Below are 14828 nucleotides of genomic sequence, written 5' to 3'. Positions count from 1 at the left end.
CTTCCCAGGTATATTCGCCTTGATTCGCAGCTGGCATCCTGGTTACTGGGACTGTAATTGTGGCCCTACTTCTTTGTGGTCCCAGCACGCCTGACGTTGGTGTAGGTTCCTGGCGCATTGGTTCCTCATCTGGTGTTAGTGCCCCCAACCCTGTTGGGACCAGGCCTCCTCGTGGCTGTGGTGTTCCTTCCATGTCCAGCCTGAGTGCTACTTCGCGTGGTAATACCCGTGGCTGCCTTCGATCCCTATTTTCTCGCCGACGGCCTTCCAAATTGTCTTCTTGCATCCTGTAATGGACTAGCGGTCTGGTTTCTTAATTCGTTGATCTGTGCTCGGAGGAGGTTGTTGTCCTCCTCCATCTGGGATCTCATGCTCCTATTCTCGCTCTGCATAGTCCTGATGGTTCTGGCTAATGTGTCCAATCCGCTTATCATGATGCTGGTAGGACTCGAAGGTGCCTGAATTTGTTTCCTGGGTTGTGCTCCCCTTTCTGATTGCGGGACTCCCTGCTGTCCCTGGGCGAATCCTGGATCTTTAATCTGAGCCTTTCCCGAGGATGGGCTTGCTGCGGCTTGGGAACTCTGACTTTGCTTGGCTGCTGGTATCTGAGCAGCAGTGGTGATTTTACCCGAAGTTGTACGTGCGACTGCTGCTGCCGAGGGAGATGGTATTTGTGTTGCTGCTGAAGAGGGCGGCACCTGTGTTCCTGGTGCGCCGCCGATGTTGCCTGAGGTTGTTTCTTTGTGTCCGGACATGTTTTAATTGTTGAGTAGACTGACTAACGAAGACGACCACTATGCCCCACGGTGGGCGCCAAACTGTTTTGGTAAATTTCTACCAATTTAGGGTTAAAGTGGTCTTAGCGTTAGGTCAACGTTGTGAATTGATTGTATGTTGTATGTTGGTTTGTATGTGCGATGTAAATAAAGAACACAAGCAATTTTGGTGACGCGGAAAACCCGATGTGGGAAACAACCGCGGGGGGAGACGGAATCCCACCAATATTTTCACTATAATTCGAGAGGAAATACAGTTCGTATACTTGCTATGAATGCTAAGGTGTAATTCTCGTATATTCTGATGATCCTTCTTTTCTGCATCGAAGCTCTTTATATAGGAGAGCTCGTCGGGTTAGGGTTTCTTGCTTTTCCTCCAAGTTATTCCTAATTCAACAATGGGTAGGTCTCTCCTTTCTTCGGATCTCGCAAGTCATTGGACTTTCACAAGCTTCGTCCGTGTGGATCAAAGCCCACTTCCTGCGCTACTTGCTGATGCTGGCACCCTGGCTCCCTGATATCCTGCATCCCGTGGCGCTCCCAGGTCTGTTGCCCCAAGTCAGCCCATATCCATATTTTGGGCCTAACAACATGACCTGTTTAAGATTTGTGTGGTGATTTTTGTTGTAATTCTAATTTTCGTCTTATCTATTCATGTGCGTAATACTTGACGGGATATAAGCTTGTGAAGGAAAAGGGAGAGTGAAGGAAAATCAATATGTCAGTTGTTTTTCCCATAAGACAAGTATTTGTGGCCATAGTGGGTAAGCTTTACTTCGCTGAGATTTTGTCAAAGTTGCCAGTTAGTATTTGTAAACATGCATTTATGATTTATGTTGTCCCACTTGGCCACTTTGACAGTGTCATCTGTTTTTTTTTTTTTTTGGTGCGTTGACACTTTGACAGTGTCATCTGTAAAGAGGATTTTTATCATCTACTCCCTAATAATAGTATGCATGTAAGCATGTTGCAGTATCTTTTAAACCAAAAAATTCACTCGATACTCCTGAATTTTGACATTTACACGAAGAATCCAATTATCAAAGATATATCACACCATACATTCTGTTGATCATTTTCCAACAAACTACTCTTTCCTATTTAAACCCTCCAAACAAACCAAATAAGAGTACTAGCAGCCCGCCTTGTATCAAAATCCTCTCTCTGTAGTCTCCATCTAAGACTAGCCCTGAATGCTTGTGATCACCGCAGCTGGTGTTTTCACACAATGATCTACCCAACATTTGTTCCTGACTTCCCATATGCAATAAACCAGGCCATTTATTGCAGCATAACAAGTTAATAAATAATTAACACAGTTAGACAGTTAGTTGGGGTACGAAATCCAAATCATGTCTTTTAAACTTGGGATTACTTTGAGGAAATTGATACTTGCGTTTTAAATTAAGAAGTTAATGCATACTTGGGACTATTTCCATTAAACTTTCCTTTAATCTTTATTTACATTAATCAAGAGTCATATCTTATGCATCCCAGCAGAGACAACACTGTTGTTTCGATATGTTTTGCTGTCAATCCAGCTTCTTCTAGTTGATCTTCGTAAGCTCCGTGATTTATGTATTTATCAGGGAGTACCATTGATCTTAGCTGCATTTATTCAAACAAGGCACTTAATTATGAAAAATCGGATGGCCTATAATGTTAAATTCATCGAAACACAGTCCAGATATATACCTTAAGGGTTCCGTCCAATAAGCCATTTAGACTAAGAAACTGAGTGACATGAGTACCAAAACCTCCTATAGAACCCTCCTCCACTGTTATGAGTATTTCATGTTCAATTGCTAGCTGCTTTACCAGAGTTCCATCTAGAGGTTTGCAGAACCTTGCGTCTGCCACTGTCACTGATATTTCTCGTCTTTTGAGAAAACGTGAGGCTTCGAGACACTTCTGAACCATTGAGCCATAACCCAATAGTGCAACTTTACTCCCTTCAACCAATATTCTCCCCTTTCCTACCTATTGTGTCATAGGTGAATACGGAATTCAGAATTATTATACTCAGCATGACAATGTAATGAAAGTGAAATATGCTTATTAGCATTGCAAGATGCACATGTTATTCTGACCTCAAGTGGCGTTCCCTTAAAATCAGGTGAAATTGGTACTCCGATGCCATTTCCCCGAGGGTATCTGAAACAACTTGGTCTGTCATCAATTGCTACCGCAGTTGCAACCATGTTTATCAGCTCCGATTCATCCGAGGGAGCCATGACCACCATATTTGGTAAACAAGCCATGTAGGTTGTATCGAATGCACCACAATGGGTTGGTCCATCTGCACCCACCAAACCTGCTCTATCTATTGCAAATCTGATTGGTAATTTTTGAAGATCCACATCATGCATCACCTGCATATTCATTGCATAATGTTATTTACTCGAATTAGCCATAATTAAGATGAACATAGAAACAACAGACCGATAGTTGTACCTGATCAAAGCCACGTTGAAGGAATGTCGAGTAGATGGCACAAAAAGGCTTGAGACCTTCAGCAGCTAAGCCTGCTGCAAATGTTACAGCATGCTGCTCTGCTATTCCTACATCGAAACACCGATGTGGGAATCTCTGTTGAAAATGGTTCAAACCCGTTCCTCCCCCCATTGCGGCATGAATAGCCACAATCTTGTCCTCCACCTCGGCTTCTTTCGTTAATGCCTTGGCAAAGTATTCTGTATATGAGACCGTCCCATCAGCAGGTTTAGGCTTGTACTGCTTTCCCGATATTGGGTCAAATTTTACAACCCCTACATAAACAAAACCAATTTGTGTTAAGCAGATGGAGGAACTTAGCCTCCTAATATAGAGTATCGACTCGAAATTCAGGTTAAATTTACCATGCATTTTATCAAGGGCTCTTTCAGCAGGTGGATAGCCCTTCCCCTTCTCAGTGACTACATGAATTAGAGTTGGTCCGAATACCGGTGTTTGTTTAACTTGTGTCAACACCGCTATCAAGTCTTGTATATTATGACCATCTACGGGGCCAATATAGTTCATGCCAAGGTGCTCAAACAAAGAGGGACTACTTTGCTGTGAAATGCTCTGCAGAGAAGAATGTTGAGTAATCGTCAGTCAGAAATGCATCAACATGTTTAAGATGAGATACGACTTGATGATGACCCGTCCAATCAGTGATAGACAATCATTTAGCTTAATCAAGTAAAATGATAATACGAGTTAAGCTAACAGCATTTACTTCTTTCAAAGCATTACCTTAGATTCACAGAGTTTAGAGAGAGCACCACTGAGCGCACCTACAGGATGAGTAGGCCCGTCAAGAGTTGATGTGGGGAGGGACACTTGCTTATTGTCATTTAGTATGACAATCAAATTAGAATCTAGAAATCCTGCATTGTTTAAGGCTTCGTATGCTTGTCCTGCACTCATGGCCCCGTCTCCAATTACAGCAACGACCGTGTTATTTCTTCCTAATAGATCTCTACCAACCGCCATTCCTGCATTTGCATTCAATTACCAAGAACGTTATATTTAATTTCGTGAATCATGTTTTATTATTATTAGTAGCGTAGCTCGTAAACTTATCAGAGTGATTATTTTTTTGAGGAATACACAATAGTGCCACAGTTTTACGTTAAATTTCTTACTCCGTATTTGATTTTGTGCGGTCTCTAGGATCTATTTTAACGCGAGATGAATAGGGTACAGATGTAGTTTACCAAGGGCAGCAGAAATGCTAGTAGAGCTATGGCCGGTACCAAAAGCATCATGAATACTTTCATCTCTCTTTGGAAATCCAGCTAGCCCGGATGTCTTCCTTATATTCTGCATCTTGGATCTTCTTCCAGTAAGAATTTTGTGAGCGTATGCCTGCAATTTTTTTAACAATATTATCTCGGTAGATACGCACCTCGGACTTGATTGATTTCATATGAATTTGAAAACTCCACTTAAAAAAAATAAATGTAAATAATCAGCTGCGTCATACAAAGTACAAATCGATATTCAGTAGCTAGATTGTTATAATATTGTCCTCCATACAAGGTCCGGCGATCAAGTCTTAGGATCTACTAGACCAAAATGATGCATAGAATGTAAATCACCTGATGTCCAACATCCCATATGAGCTTGTCATGGGGAGTATCAAAAACATGGTGAAGAGCCACCGTTAAGTCGACCACCCCTAGGTTCGAGCTCAAATGTCCACCGGTCTCCGCCACCGTGTAGACTATTTCTGCCCTTAGCTCTGCTGCTAATTGTTCAAGTTCCTACCAATAATCCATAATTTTTATTCAATTCTCTCTCTTATAATAATTAACTCCAACTAACAAACATCAAGCCTATTTTAGAGTAACAAAAACATTAATTTTTTTAACAAATGCCCTCATGCTGACTTTCTAAATTGTCCTCCAAAGAATTTCAATTAAACTGAAAAAACCGTCATACTGACACGATAAGTCTTCACATTGATGACCAACTTATATAAAAAAAAAGGGAAAACACAAAATATAAGATGAGAGTGATATATTTACCGCTGTTAAAAGGCGTTTGAGTTGAAGTGGAGCATAAACGGTATCCAGTAAAGGAGTTGGTGGCTTTTCTCCTGTGAACTCAACTTTCCGTGCCTCATTTCTTGTTGAACTAATAAGCTTTGTAGTTTTAATTCTACTACTACTGCTACCACATCTTATCACGTTACTCATGGAAACCTGTGAATACAATTTATTTAGGTGACTGATCAGTTGATGCAAATTTCGTCTTTATTTGATGACTATGGGCCGGGGTCATATATATGGTGGCGGATGTTGGATTATAGCTAGCGTCAGAGGGCACTGTACTGTTAAATCTTGCAAACTGGCTTGACACACCCAAATGGAGGAGAGAGACTCTGCTTCATAAGCCAAAGGAGGAAACTTCCACTCCAAAACAAATTGGCGATAGAGGGAGACCGACTCAGGAAGCTAGCAAAGACACTCAGTAGTCACCCTCCTCGACATTGTAAAAATACAATTTGCACCGTTCTTAATGTAATATTCTTACGACATTGCACAAATATTCACATACACCCTAGAAGTAAAAGTACTAATGTAGAATAGTCATTCAGCAACAAAAAGGGAGCAATGGAGCATATAAATTACGATGAACTACGTACCTGTTTTGTTGTTTTTATGGGGTTATTACAACAAAGTGCTGTTAAAAAAGATGAACGTAAAATTGCAGTAACTCCTTCCATCACAAGGACTATTGTTAATCCCAAATAGAAACAGAATTGCTTTGTGATTTACTTTGACTAATGATTTTGTGTGTATTGTGGTCACCAGAGATTTGCGATATATATAGAAAGTTTTATACATAGACCAACTAAAAATGTGCATTTTGCAAATTTGCAATAATATGAATTATCTGATGAAGCAAATGCTAGGAAGGTTGGCGTACTAATGCGAACATGCGAAAATTTTTTAAATAGTTACTCCCTCCATTCCGGTTATTTGTTTACTTATTTCTTATGCGCGTCTCATTCATTAGTACTTATTGTACATTTTATTGCTCTCTTTGTCTCATATTAAAAGTCGTGTTAAAATTATGTAATTTAAACAATTATATTGATGGAAAATACTTATTATATAATTTTAAAGATCAATAATTGCATATAACTTATAAGACTAACACTTTATTAATTTATCTGCAACATCCTAAAACGATTATTAAAATAAAACAGAACATAAATTTATTTTAACTTTTTCTATAAAAACGATAAATAGTTATAAGCTTATAAAAGTTATGCTTTTGAATTTGATAGTTTTGCAATTATATAATTACATATAGTTATATCATCTCCTTTTTTACTCAAATTTAGTAGTTTAGCAATAAGTTATTTATTTTTTATTTTTCAAGCCGAATTTTAAATAACGAACATACATCAGTATATGTAATTTAGCAATAAGAGACTTTAAATGTAACGTTACATTAAATATTCATTTTTCAAGTTTGAACATTTTTTTAGGTGGGAGAAAGAGCGATAAAATGCTCAATTTAATGGAATCTCTTACATCTTATAATGATATAGTTAATTAAATATTTGATTTGAAAAGAGAAATGTCCGTACCAATAAAACAATGCTCCGTATATGTAGTTTATATGATGACTTGATTTCAAAATAAACAAATTCAATGTTAAGTATCAACGAAATGTAGTCTACCATATTCATCACACGTATTTATCTTTTATTTTTCTTTAAAAGAGATATTTTAATCATATGTAAACAAATGATTGGACATAAGATGTAAACATTAAACCCTAATAACGTTTTTTCATTATAATTATAACTAAGTTAATTACTCCGTTGCAACGCACGAGCTTTCAACCTAGAGTGTGATACCTAAGGAACACGTATATGTACATATATAATTTATATACATATATGTATATATCACGCAGAAAGAGGACTAGCAAGTAGCATGACAATGTGTGAATAAATCATTACTATTTGAAGGGTAGATATATGGTTCAAATAAAATATATATTGATTTGTTGAATGTGACACGAGTTGTCGCTTTAAATTCACACATGTCATTATAATAATCGTAACATCTTATTGATAAATCACTTGATTTTAAAATAATCAAAATCATTAACCCATACGAAGTACGGACTTTTAAACTAGTAATAGCATTAATAAAAGATTTAGCAGTTTATAGTTTTATATTATTTATATTTTAATTAATTTAATTCAGAGTTCAGTACAGTGAAAATTATATAATTTGATAAAAAGATTAATTTTAATGAAAGATAAGAATATAATAATTAATTTCCTTATTTAATAAATAAACTTGAATTCTTAATAGCTTCCTTATTTAAAAAGATGTTTTTTTGAGGAAAAATTTACGAGTTCACATATTCTTTTACTAAATAACTAGTATAGATCCCGCGCAATAAATGCGCGGTATTTATAGAGTTTTTACTTTTTAGTTTATTACTTTTTCATTACAAATTTATACCTTAATATTTTCATATTTCACCTCATCGTGTTTTGATATGAGGAAAAATATTAAGGAAAATGATAAATACAACCCAATAATGGGTTGTATTTAAACATTTAACACCCTTTTAAATTAGGGAATAAATTGCACATGAATCAGTGCAATTAACGCATGAATTACGTATTTAGTCCTTTTTTAGTTCCTTAAATACAATCCACTAGGTTATTTATCACTTCCCAAATATTAAACAGCCAAAATAATAAAAAAAATTGAGTATGAAATGAGATCCTTGTTTTAATCACAAAGTTAATGATTTTAATTTAGAACTGTTCTTAAATTATCATAATGAACTTTTTTTTTTTCACGAAACTAATAACATTATTTATTTTATTGTTTTATACAATGTAAGTATGCATCAAGTCATTTTCTAAGAAAAATTAGCAATTTTGTATTTTATAATTTTATAACCCTTTTATTTTATTTTGATTAAAACAGTATAATTATAATTTAGAATTTAATGAAAAAAATCATGCTTTTAAAAAAGATAATAGTTTAATGGGAAAAGCTCATTTCTTTCATTATATAAGTAGATGAAGAGCTTGTTTAGCCTAGTTTGCTAAAAATGAGTTTATATTTTTTAAGCTTAGCTTTTCAAAAGTAGGTTTCAAGAAACAGAACATCAAATTGATGCTTCTATTTTTATGGGCAAAAACATGGTATTTGAGCTTTTGAGAATCTACTATTACCTTTTAGATATATGATATGTTTGGCCAAAAAGTGTGTTTAAAGCCAAAAACACTTTGAAAAGCAAGGCCAACACACACGGAGTTTGGAGGGAAAACTTTTAAGAATTTTTATTCTCGCATTAGTAAGGAGTAAGGGGGATAAGGGAATTTGATCCGTTTTAGTTATAAAATATTCGTGCTAGGGGGACTAACCATTTTAAAGAAGTCTTTATTTTGGAATTTTGGAATTTACAGCCCACTTTAAACCGTATCGTTTTGGAATTTTGGAATTTACAGCCCACTTTAAACCATTTTAGGTTTGAGTTATACGAATTAGGGATACAGTTTTATAATACGGATACGATACGGTATACGGTTTGAGTTATACGGATTTCCGTATATACGATACGAAAATCCGTATATACGATACGGTTTTATAAAAACCGTACCGTATTCAGGTCGGGCAAAAACGAAACTGTATATACGGTTTCTGACGTGGTTTGAAGTTTTTGTATAAAAAAAAATAAAAAAAATGCAAAGTTCCTCATTCAAGTCCACTCTTATAATGTTTTTTATGACTTTTTTTACTAACTTATCTCAATAAACAAAAATCAGCCCTTTATAAGAGGTGGTCATATTAGAGGTAATTATTAGCTCTTGAATAATTACAATGTTTAATTGGGCATTTGTCACCAAACCGTATCCGTATATACGGATTTCGTATACACGGTTTTTCCGGGTACCCGAAAACCGTATATTCCTGTTAAACCGTATCGGATCCGTATAGTGATTTTGTCGATTTTTAAAACCGTATACCCGATACGGTTTTAAAAACCGTATCGGATACACGATTTTGCTCACCCCCTACCTATAACTACATAAAATGAGGGGAAATAATAATGCGTACACAACAAAAATAGGTACAAGGAGAGGTTTTTGTGACGTGAAATGAAGGGAAATAATTTGATATGACATAGTTTTAAAAACTAAAATTCTTGTTTAAATGAATATCTCATTATATTATTAATACGGGTTAAATATTGTTGTACTCATTTATATAGATAAGTCAATAATATTTCCTTTATCCCAATAATTTGTTTGACGTTTTTTTTTTTTTCTTTCTTTCTTTCTTTCTTTCTTTCTTTCTTTCTTTCTTTCTTTCTTGTGAGGGGTATTTAAACAAAAGCAAACAAATGATTGAGATGGAGGGAGTAAATATATAAGGAATAAAAAAAAGTTTGTTTTATCTATCTAAATATTCTTATACTCCCTCCAAGTGTTTTGAGTCTCCCCCTTTACTTTTTGCATCAAAAATAAGAAAAAACAATAGAAAAATGGATAAAGTAGTGTGAGTTGTGTAGAGAGAAAATAATAAAAAATAAAAAATGAATAAATAATGAATAAAGTTGTGAAAGTTGTTGCTTTTTTAGAAGAGAGGATGAATAAAGAATTAATAAAAGTGTATCAAAAAAGGAAAGGGGCAGATAGAAAACACTACAAGAATACCCGTTAAAGGCGTCTAAAGACTAAAGTAGGCGACTGTAAGTCCAGTCGCCAATTTGTCGACAGAAAAAAAAGCGGGCGGCGGAAAACAGTCACCAAATTGGCGATTGTAGAATCTTATCCCAAAATCCGTATGAAATCTAAGGGCAACGGTATAATACCCTTGTCATGATTTCTTGTAGTGAAAATAGTTTCAAAAGGGAAATAGGGAAGATTGAAAAAACTTGGAGGGAGTGCTAGTTTAGCTCCTGTGCAATGTATGCACGGTATATATAGAGTTTTACTTTTTTTAGTATATTATATTTATGAAATTTAAATTAACTAATCTGTTTTTTTTACATTTCTCATCGTTATATTTTTATTTGAAAAATCAAAGTCAAAATCGTACTATTCATGAAATGAGTATTTCAATGAAAATTTTCCTATTGCGAGAGATTAATGGTGTTATTTTATAAAATTTTACTAATAATATATTTTTAGCCGCAACTATTTATCATAGAAAATCAATGAATTTTTTTCGTATGATTCTTTAAACAAAAAAAAAAAGAATTCCTTTTTATATCATAAAAAGATTGGAGATAATTTTGTGTAGAATGTAAAATACTACTCTGAAAGATTGGAGATAATTTTGTGTAGATTGGAGTAAATGACATAAATATATAAATCTGAAAGATTATGTGTATTATAGTCTACCATACTTATAGAACAATAGAATATGATAAAAATAACTAAACTTTAATTTAGAAAGGTAAATTTGACAAAAATAACCCAACCTTTGATATCTCTTCCAGAAATAACCCAACCTTTTAACTTAAACAATAATAATCCAACCTTTGTATTTTTGTCACAAAAATATCCCAAAATCTCACCTAAATTAATTTGTACCTAATATTGAGAAATGATATTTTGTAAAACAATTTCATAAATCTTTATATAAAGTTTATTAACACTACATAAAATCAAATAATCAAGTAGAAAATTAAATAGATCCAAACTTTCATCTTCACCAAACTTTTTATTCATTGAGAAATCCCAAACAGGCTATCAACTTTACAAATTTTCGCTAACATTAAAAAAGTTTGAAACTTGCAATCTTTTCCAAACTATTTTTTTTTTCAAAAAACTATATATTTGTTTTATTAATTAATTTTCCAAGGAAATTATAATTTTTCAAATTTTTTGGTTATGATTTTTTTTTAAGTATTATATCGCAAAATAAAATTTATCTAAATATTTATGAAACTATTTTACAAATTATCATTTCTCAATATTAGGTAGAAATTAGTTTTGGTGAGATTTTGGGATATTTTTGTGACAAAAATACAAAGGTTGGATTATTATTATTTAAGTTAAAAGGTTGGATTATTTCTGGAAGACATATTAAAGGTTGGGTTATTTTTGTTAAATTTGCCATTTAGAAAATATGGTTAGGCGGGAAAATTTGGGGTTTCGCCTATTCTTTTAATAAATAGGGGAGATTCTGTGTATTATAGTTCACCATACTTATAGAACAATAGAATATGCTAAAAATAACTAAACTTTATTATAGAAAATATGTTTAAGCGAGAAAATTTGGGGCTTCGCCTATTCTTTTAGTAAATAGGGGATTTGATCCGTTTAGTTATAAAACGGATATAGTCGTGTTAGGGGGGGGGGGGGGGGAATTAACCATTTTAAAGAAGTCTTTATTTTGTTATTTTGAAACTAGTATGAATCTCGTGAATGCATGCGCAGTATTTATAAATCCTTTACTTTATATAATGTATTATCTATAGATTTAAAATTGACATATTATTAATTTTTTATATTTTAATATGAGGATAAAAAATTGATATGGAAAACTAATCAAAAGAATTGAGTAAAATCGTGAAATATCTATTTAAATGAAATTTTTTTACCACAAAACTAATGATCAATTTATAAATTTTCTTAAATAATTTTACGGTTTTGTTTGGTTTTTTTTTTTCTTTGTTTTTTTTTGACGAAATTTATAATATCAGTTCATAATTTTTTTTAAATTAGTTAAGTACGCGGTAAGTTTTTTTTTTTTTTTTTTTATAGAAACTAATAATATCGATTTATAAGTTTTTCATCTAAGAATTTTAGATTTATACCAGTTCTATTTTATTTTATTTAAAAGATTATACTCCCTCCATACCATACCAATGGTAAGATTGACTTTTTGACACTATTCATGATAGTAGAGAATCTTTGATGTTATTCTTAATCTATAAGACAAAATATAGTCATGTGAAATCTTGTTTGATTTATCGTCATGAATGCTATAAGAATATCAATTTTTTATAACTTTTAATACTCCGTAATGTGTAACTAAAGATATTCACGTTATAAAACGTGTCTCGACAAGTGTGAAAAAGTCAATATTACCATTGATGTGGTATGAAGGGAGTAATTTAGTTAAAAAAGATTATAATAAATAAAGATTATATCTTAATTAAAAGATAATAATTTAATGAATATAATCTTGTTTGCTTATTTAGTCGGGAAAACTATTGAAAATTGTGAGTAGTAAATAAAGGCAATATGAAATACATTTTTTAGACAACTAATGTGAAATAGATTCATATATGAATGATTAAGCAGTCGATTCGGCCCTAGCAGAAATTAGCAGGCAAAACACGTTTTTAATGAAAGAAAAAATCAATTCGAAAAGACCTAGTAGCAATCTGCAATTGGAAAGCGATGATGTCAGCTTTTCCAATTTGACTATTATGTAGAACTATTTGCTTAATTGACCAAAACCAATAAATAATGTGTGGAAAATTTGTCTTTCTTTCTCTCAGACAAAGTTTTGCACTCCTTCGCTAGAAGCGACACATCTTCGTAGTTACAACCCGATCCGGTAAAATAGATCACAAATTCTCATGTGAGACATGATTGGTCTTAACTTAAAACGTGTTAAATACATAATAAATTACGTAACAATTTGTCTAAAATACCTAGTGTTGTCTTTTTTACCACTATATAGTATTATTTGACCCATCTTAAGATTACGACAGATACTCTATCTTAAGCAAGACTTGTTGAAACTAGATAATGATGCTAGATAAACTACGGGTCATTTGATGGTTCAATGGGCCTTGTAAAACTGACTAAACTCGAATTGAACTCATACGAATAATTAGATCTCAACCCGATCTAAAACATTTGAACTGTGAAATTGAGTTTGACCCAAAATTCGAACTGACACATTTATATAACCTAACCCGAATATTTATATTGCACACTTATCATTATTTCTTGTTTGCTTTGTAACACCCGCGATTTTATCGTAATGATAATTTCTTATAATTCTGGATTTGATAATATTCACTTTTATTTTATTGGGTAAATTATTATAAACCGCTAATTTAATAGTCCATTCGATACTTAAAAGTTACTTCATTTATTAAAAATGAATACAACAGTAGAGGAGAATAATTAAAGGCTCTCCCAGTCACATCGCATCATAATTAAGTAATAAGGAATAAGTAAACAACTATCACTAAAACTTGGGAGAGACGGTCTTTCAATAAGTTATTGAGAGACAAGTCTTCCGTATTCTTTTATTTGTATTTCCTGACCCTTTTGTTGTTGATCGTGAGATAGTAATTTTGTACCTATTTACATAATAAATTTACCAATTTTAACTTTAATCATGATTTGTACCTATTTTATTACCTATAGTACTTCTTTTTTCTTAAAATTATAAAATAATCTCTCAATAAACTTATTGAGAGACCGTCTCTCAGTAGACCTACTCAACAACTATATATGTGAATCATGTGAGAACTATAAGTAAATAATAAGTGGTAAAAGACATAATAACATCTATCTATGTTAAGACATAATAACAACCTTTACCTTTTCCTTAAATTTGAATGGAGTAAATTTTGGTTATTTTCCTAGTCAGAGAGGCTTAAGGCAAGGGACCTTATATCACCTTTATTATTTACAATTTTCATGGAATACCTAATCAGGGTGTTTGAGTATGCGAACCAAAAATGGCATTTTAGGTATCATCTGTTATGTGTTGGTCTCAAACTGAATCATTTGCTATTTGGTAATGACATGTTGATGGTTTGCAAAGGGGATACAAGATCTATAATGTTGATGTTAAGGGCCTTCTCAACATTCTCTACTACTTCTGGATTAAAAGGGAATGTATCCAAGTCTGAGGTGGCGGTATTTACAGGAGTGACAGAGGGAGTGAGGCAGGATATACTCCAGGTTTCAGGTTTCAATGAAAGTTGTTTACGTTTTAAATATCTAGGTATACCAATTCAGGCTGGGAGGCTAACTAGACAAGATTGTAACATTCTGGTGGTCGTCTTCGTTAGTCAATTTACCAAAACAGTTTGGCGCCCACCGTGGGGCATAGTGGTCGTCTTCGTTAGTCAGTCTACTCAACAGTCAAAACATGTCCGGACACAAAGAAACAACCTCAGGCAACGTCGGCGGTGCACCAATAACACAGGTGCCGCCCCCTTCAAAGAAGAACACGGATACCATCTCCCTCGGCGGCGGCGGCGCGCATAACCGGGTAAAATCACCACTGCTGCTCAGATACCAGCAGCCAAACAAAGTCAGAGTTCCCAGGTAGCAGCAAACCCATCTTCGGGAAGGGCTCAGACTAGAGATCCATGAGTCGCTCAGGGACAGCAGGGAGCCATTAAGTCAGAAAAAGGAGCACAACCCAGGCAACAAATTCAGGCTCCTCCGAGTCCCACCAGCATCATGATAAACGGGTTGGACACGTTAGCCAGAACCATCAGGACTATGCAGAACAAAAATAGAAGCATGAGATCCCAGATGGAAGAGGACAACAATCTCCTCCGAGCGCAGATCAATGAGTTAAGGAA

At 33.9% G+C, this 14828-nt stretch overlaps 1 protein-coding gene across 1 annotated transcript; it reads right to left on the bottom strand.

The window, feature by feature from the left end:
• Positions 1-2109: 2109 nt before the first annotated feature.
• LOC141607781 (putative 1-deoxy-D-xylulose-5-phosphate synthase 2, chloroplastic) lies at positions 2110-6072 on the bottom strand. Its single transcript, XM_074427132.1, has 10 exons — positions 5911-6072; positions 5291-5467; positions 4862-5026; positions 4478-4628; positions 4014-4255; positions 3635-3842; positions 3231-3544; positions 2867-3148; positions 2472-2756; positions 2110-2384 (listed from the first exon to the last, which is right to left on the bottom strand). The coding sequence occupies exons 1-10, from the start codon at positions 5989-5991 to the stop codon at positions 2247-2249; spliced, it is 2043 nt and encodes a 680-aa protein (XP_074283233.1). The 5' UTR covers positions 5992-6072; the 3' UTR covers positions 2110-2246.
• Between the last annotated feature and the right edge of the window lie 8756 nt (positions 6073-14828).

This window comes from Silene latifolia, chromosome 1 (genome assembly GCF_048544455.1).
Source record: "Silene latifolia isolate original U9 population chromosome 1, ASM4854445v1, whole genome shotgun sequence".
Lineage (NCBI taxonomy): Eukaryota > Viridiplantae > Streptophyta > Magnoliopsida > Caryophyllales > Caryophyllaceae > Silene > Silene latifolia.
This window is presented reverse-complemented; position numbering and strand designations above follow the sequence as displayed.

Coding starts and splice junctions, on each gene's coding strand:
- LOC141607781 (XM_074427132.1), bottom strand. CDS start 5,991: ATGGAAGGAGTTACTGCAATTTTACGTTCATCTTTTTTAACAGCACTT. Junction 4,256..4,477: donor TAGCATTTCTGCTGCCCTTG/GTAAACTACATC, acceptor ATGCAAATGCAG/GAATGGCGGTTGGTAGAGAT. Junction 3,545..3,634: donor AGCCCTTGATAAAATGCATG/GTAAATTTAACC, acceptor TTGTTTATGTAG/GGGTTGTAAAATTTGACCCA.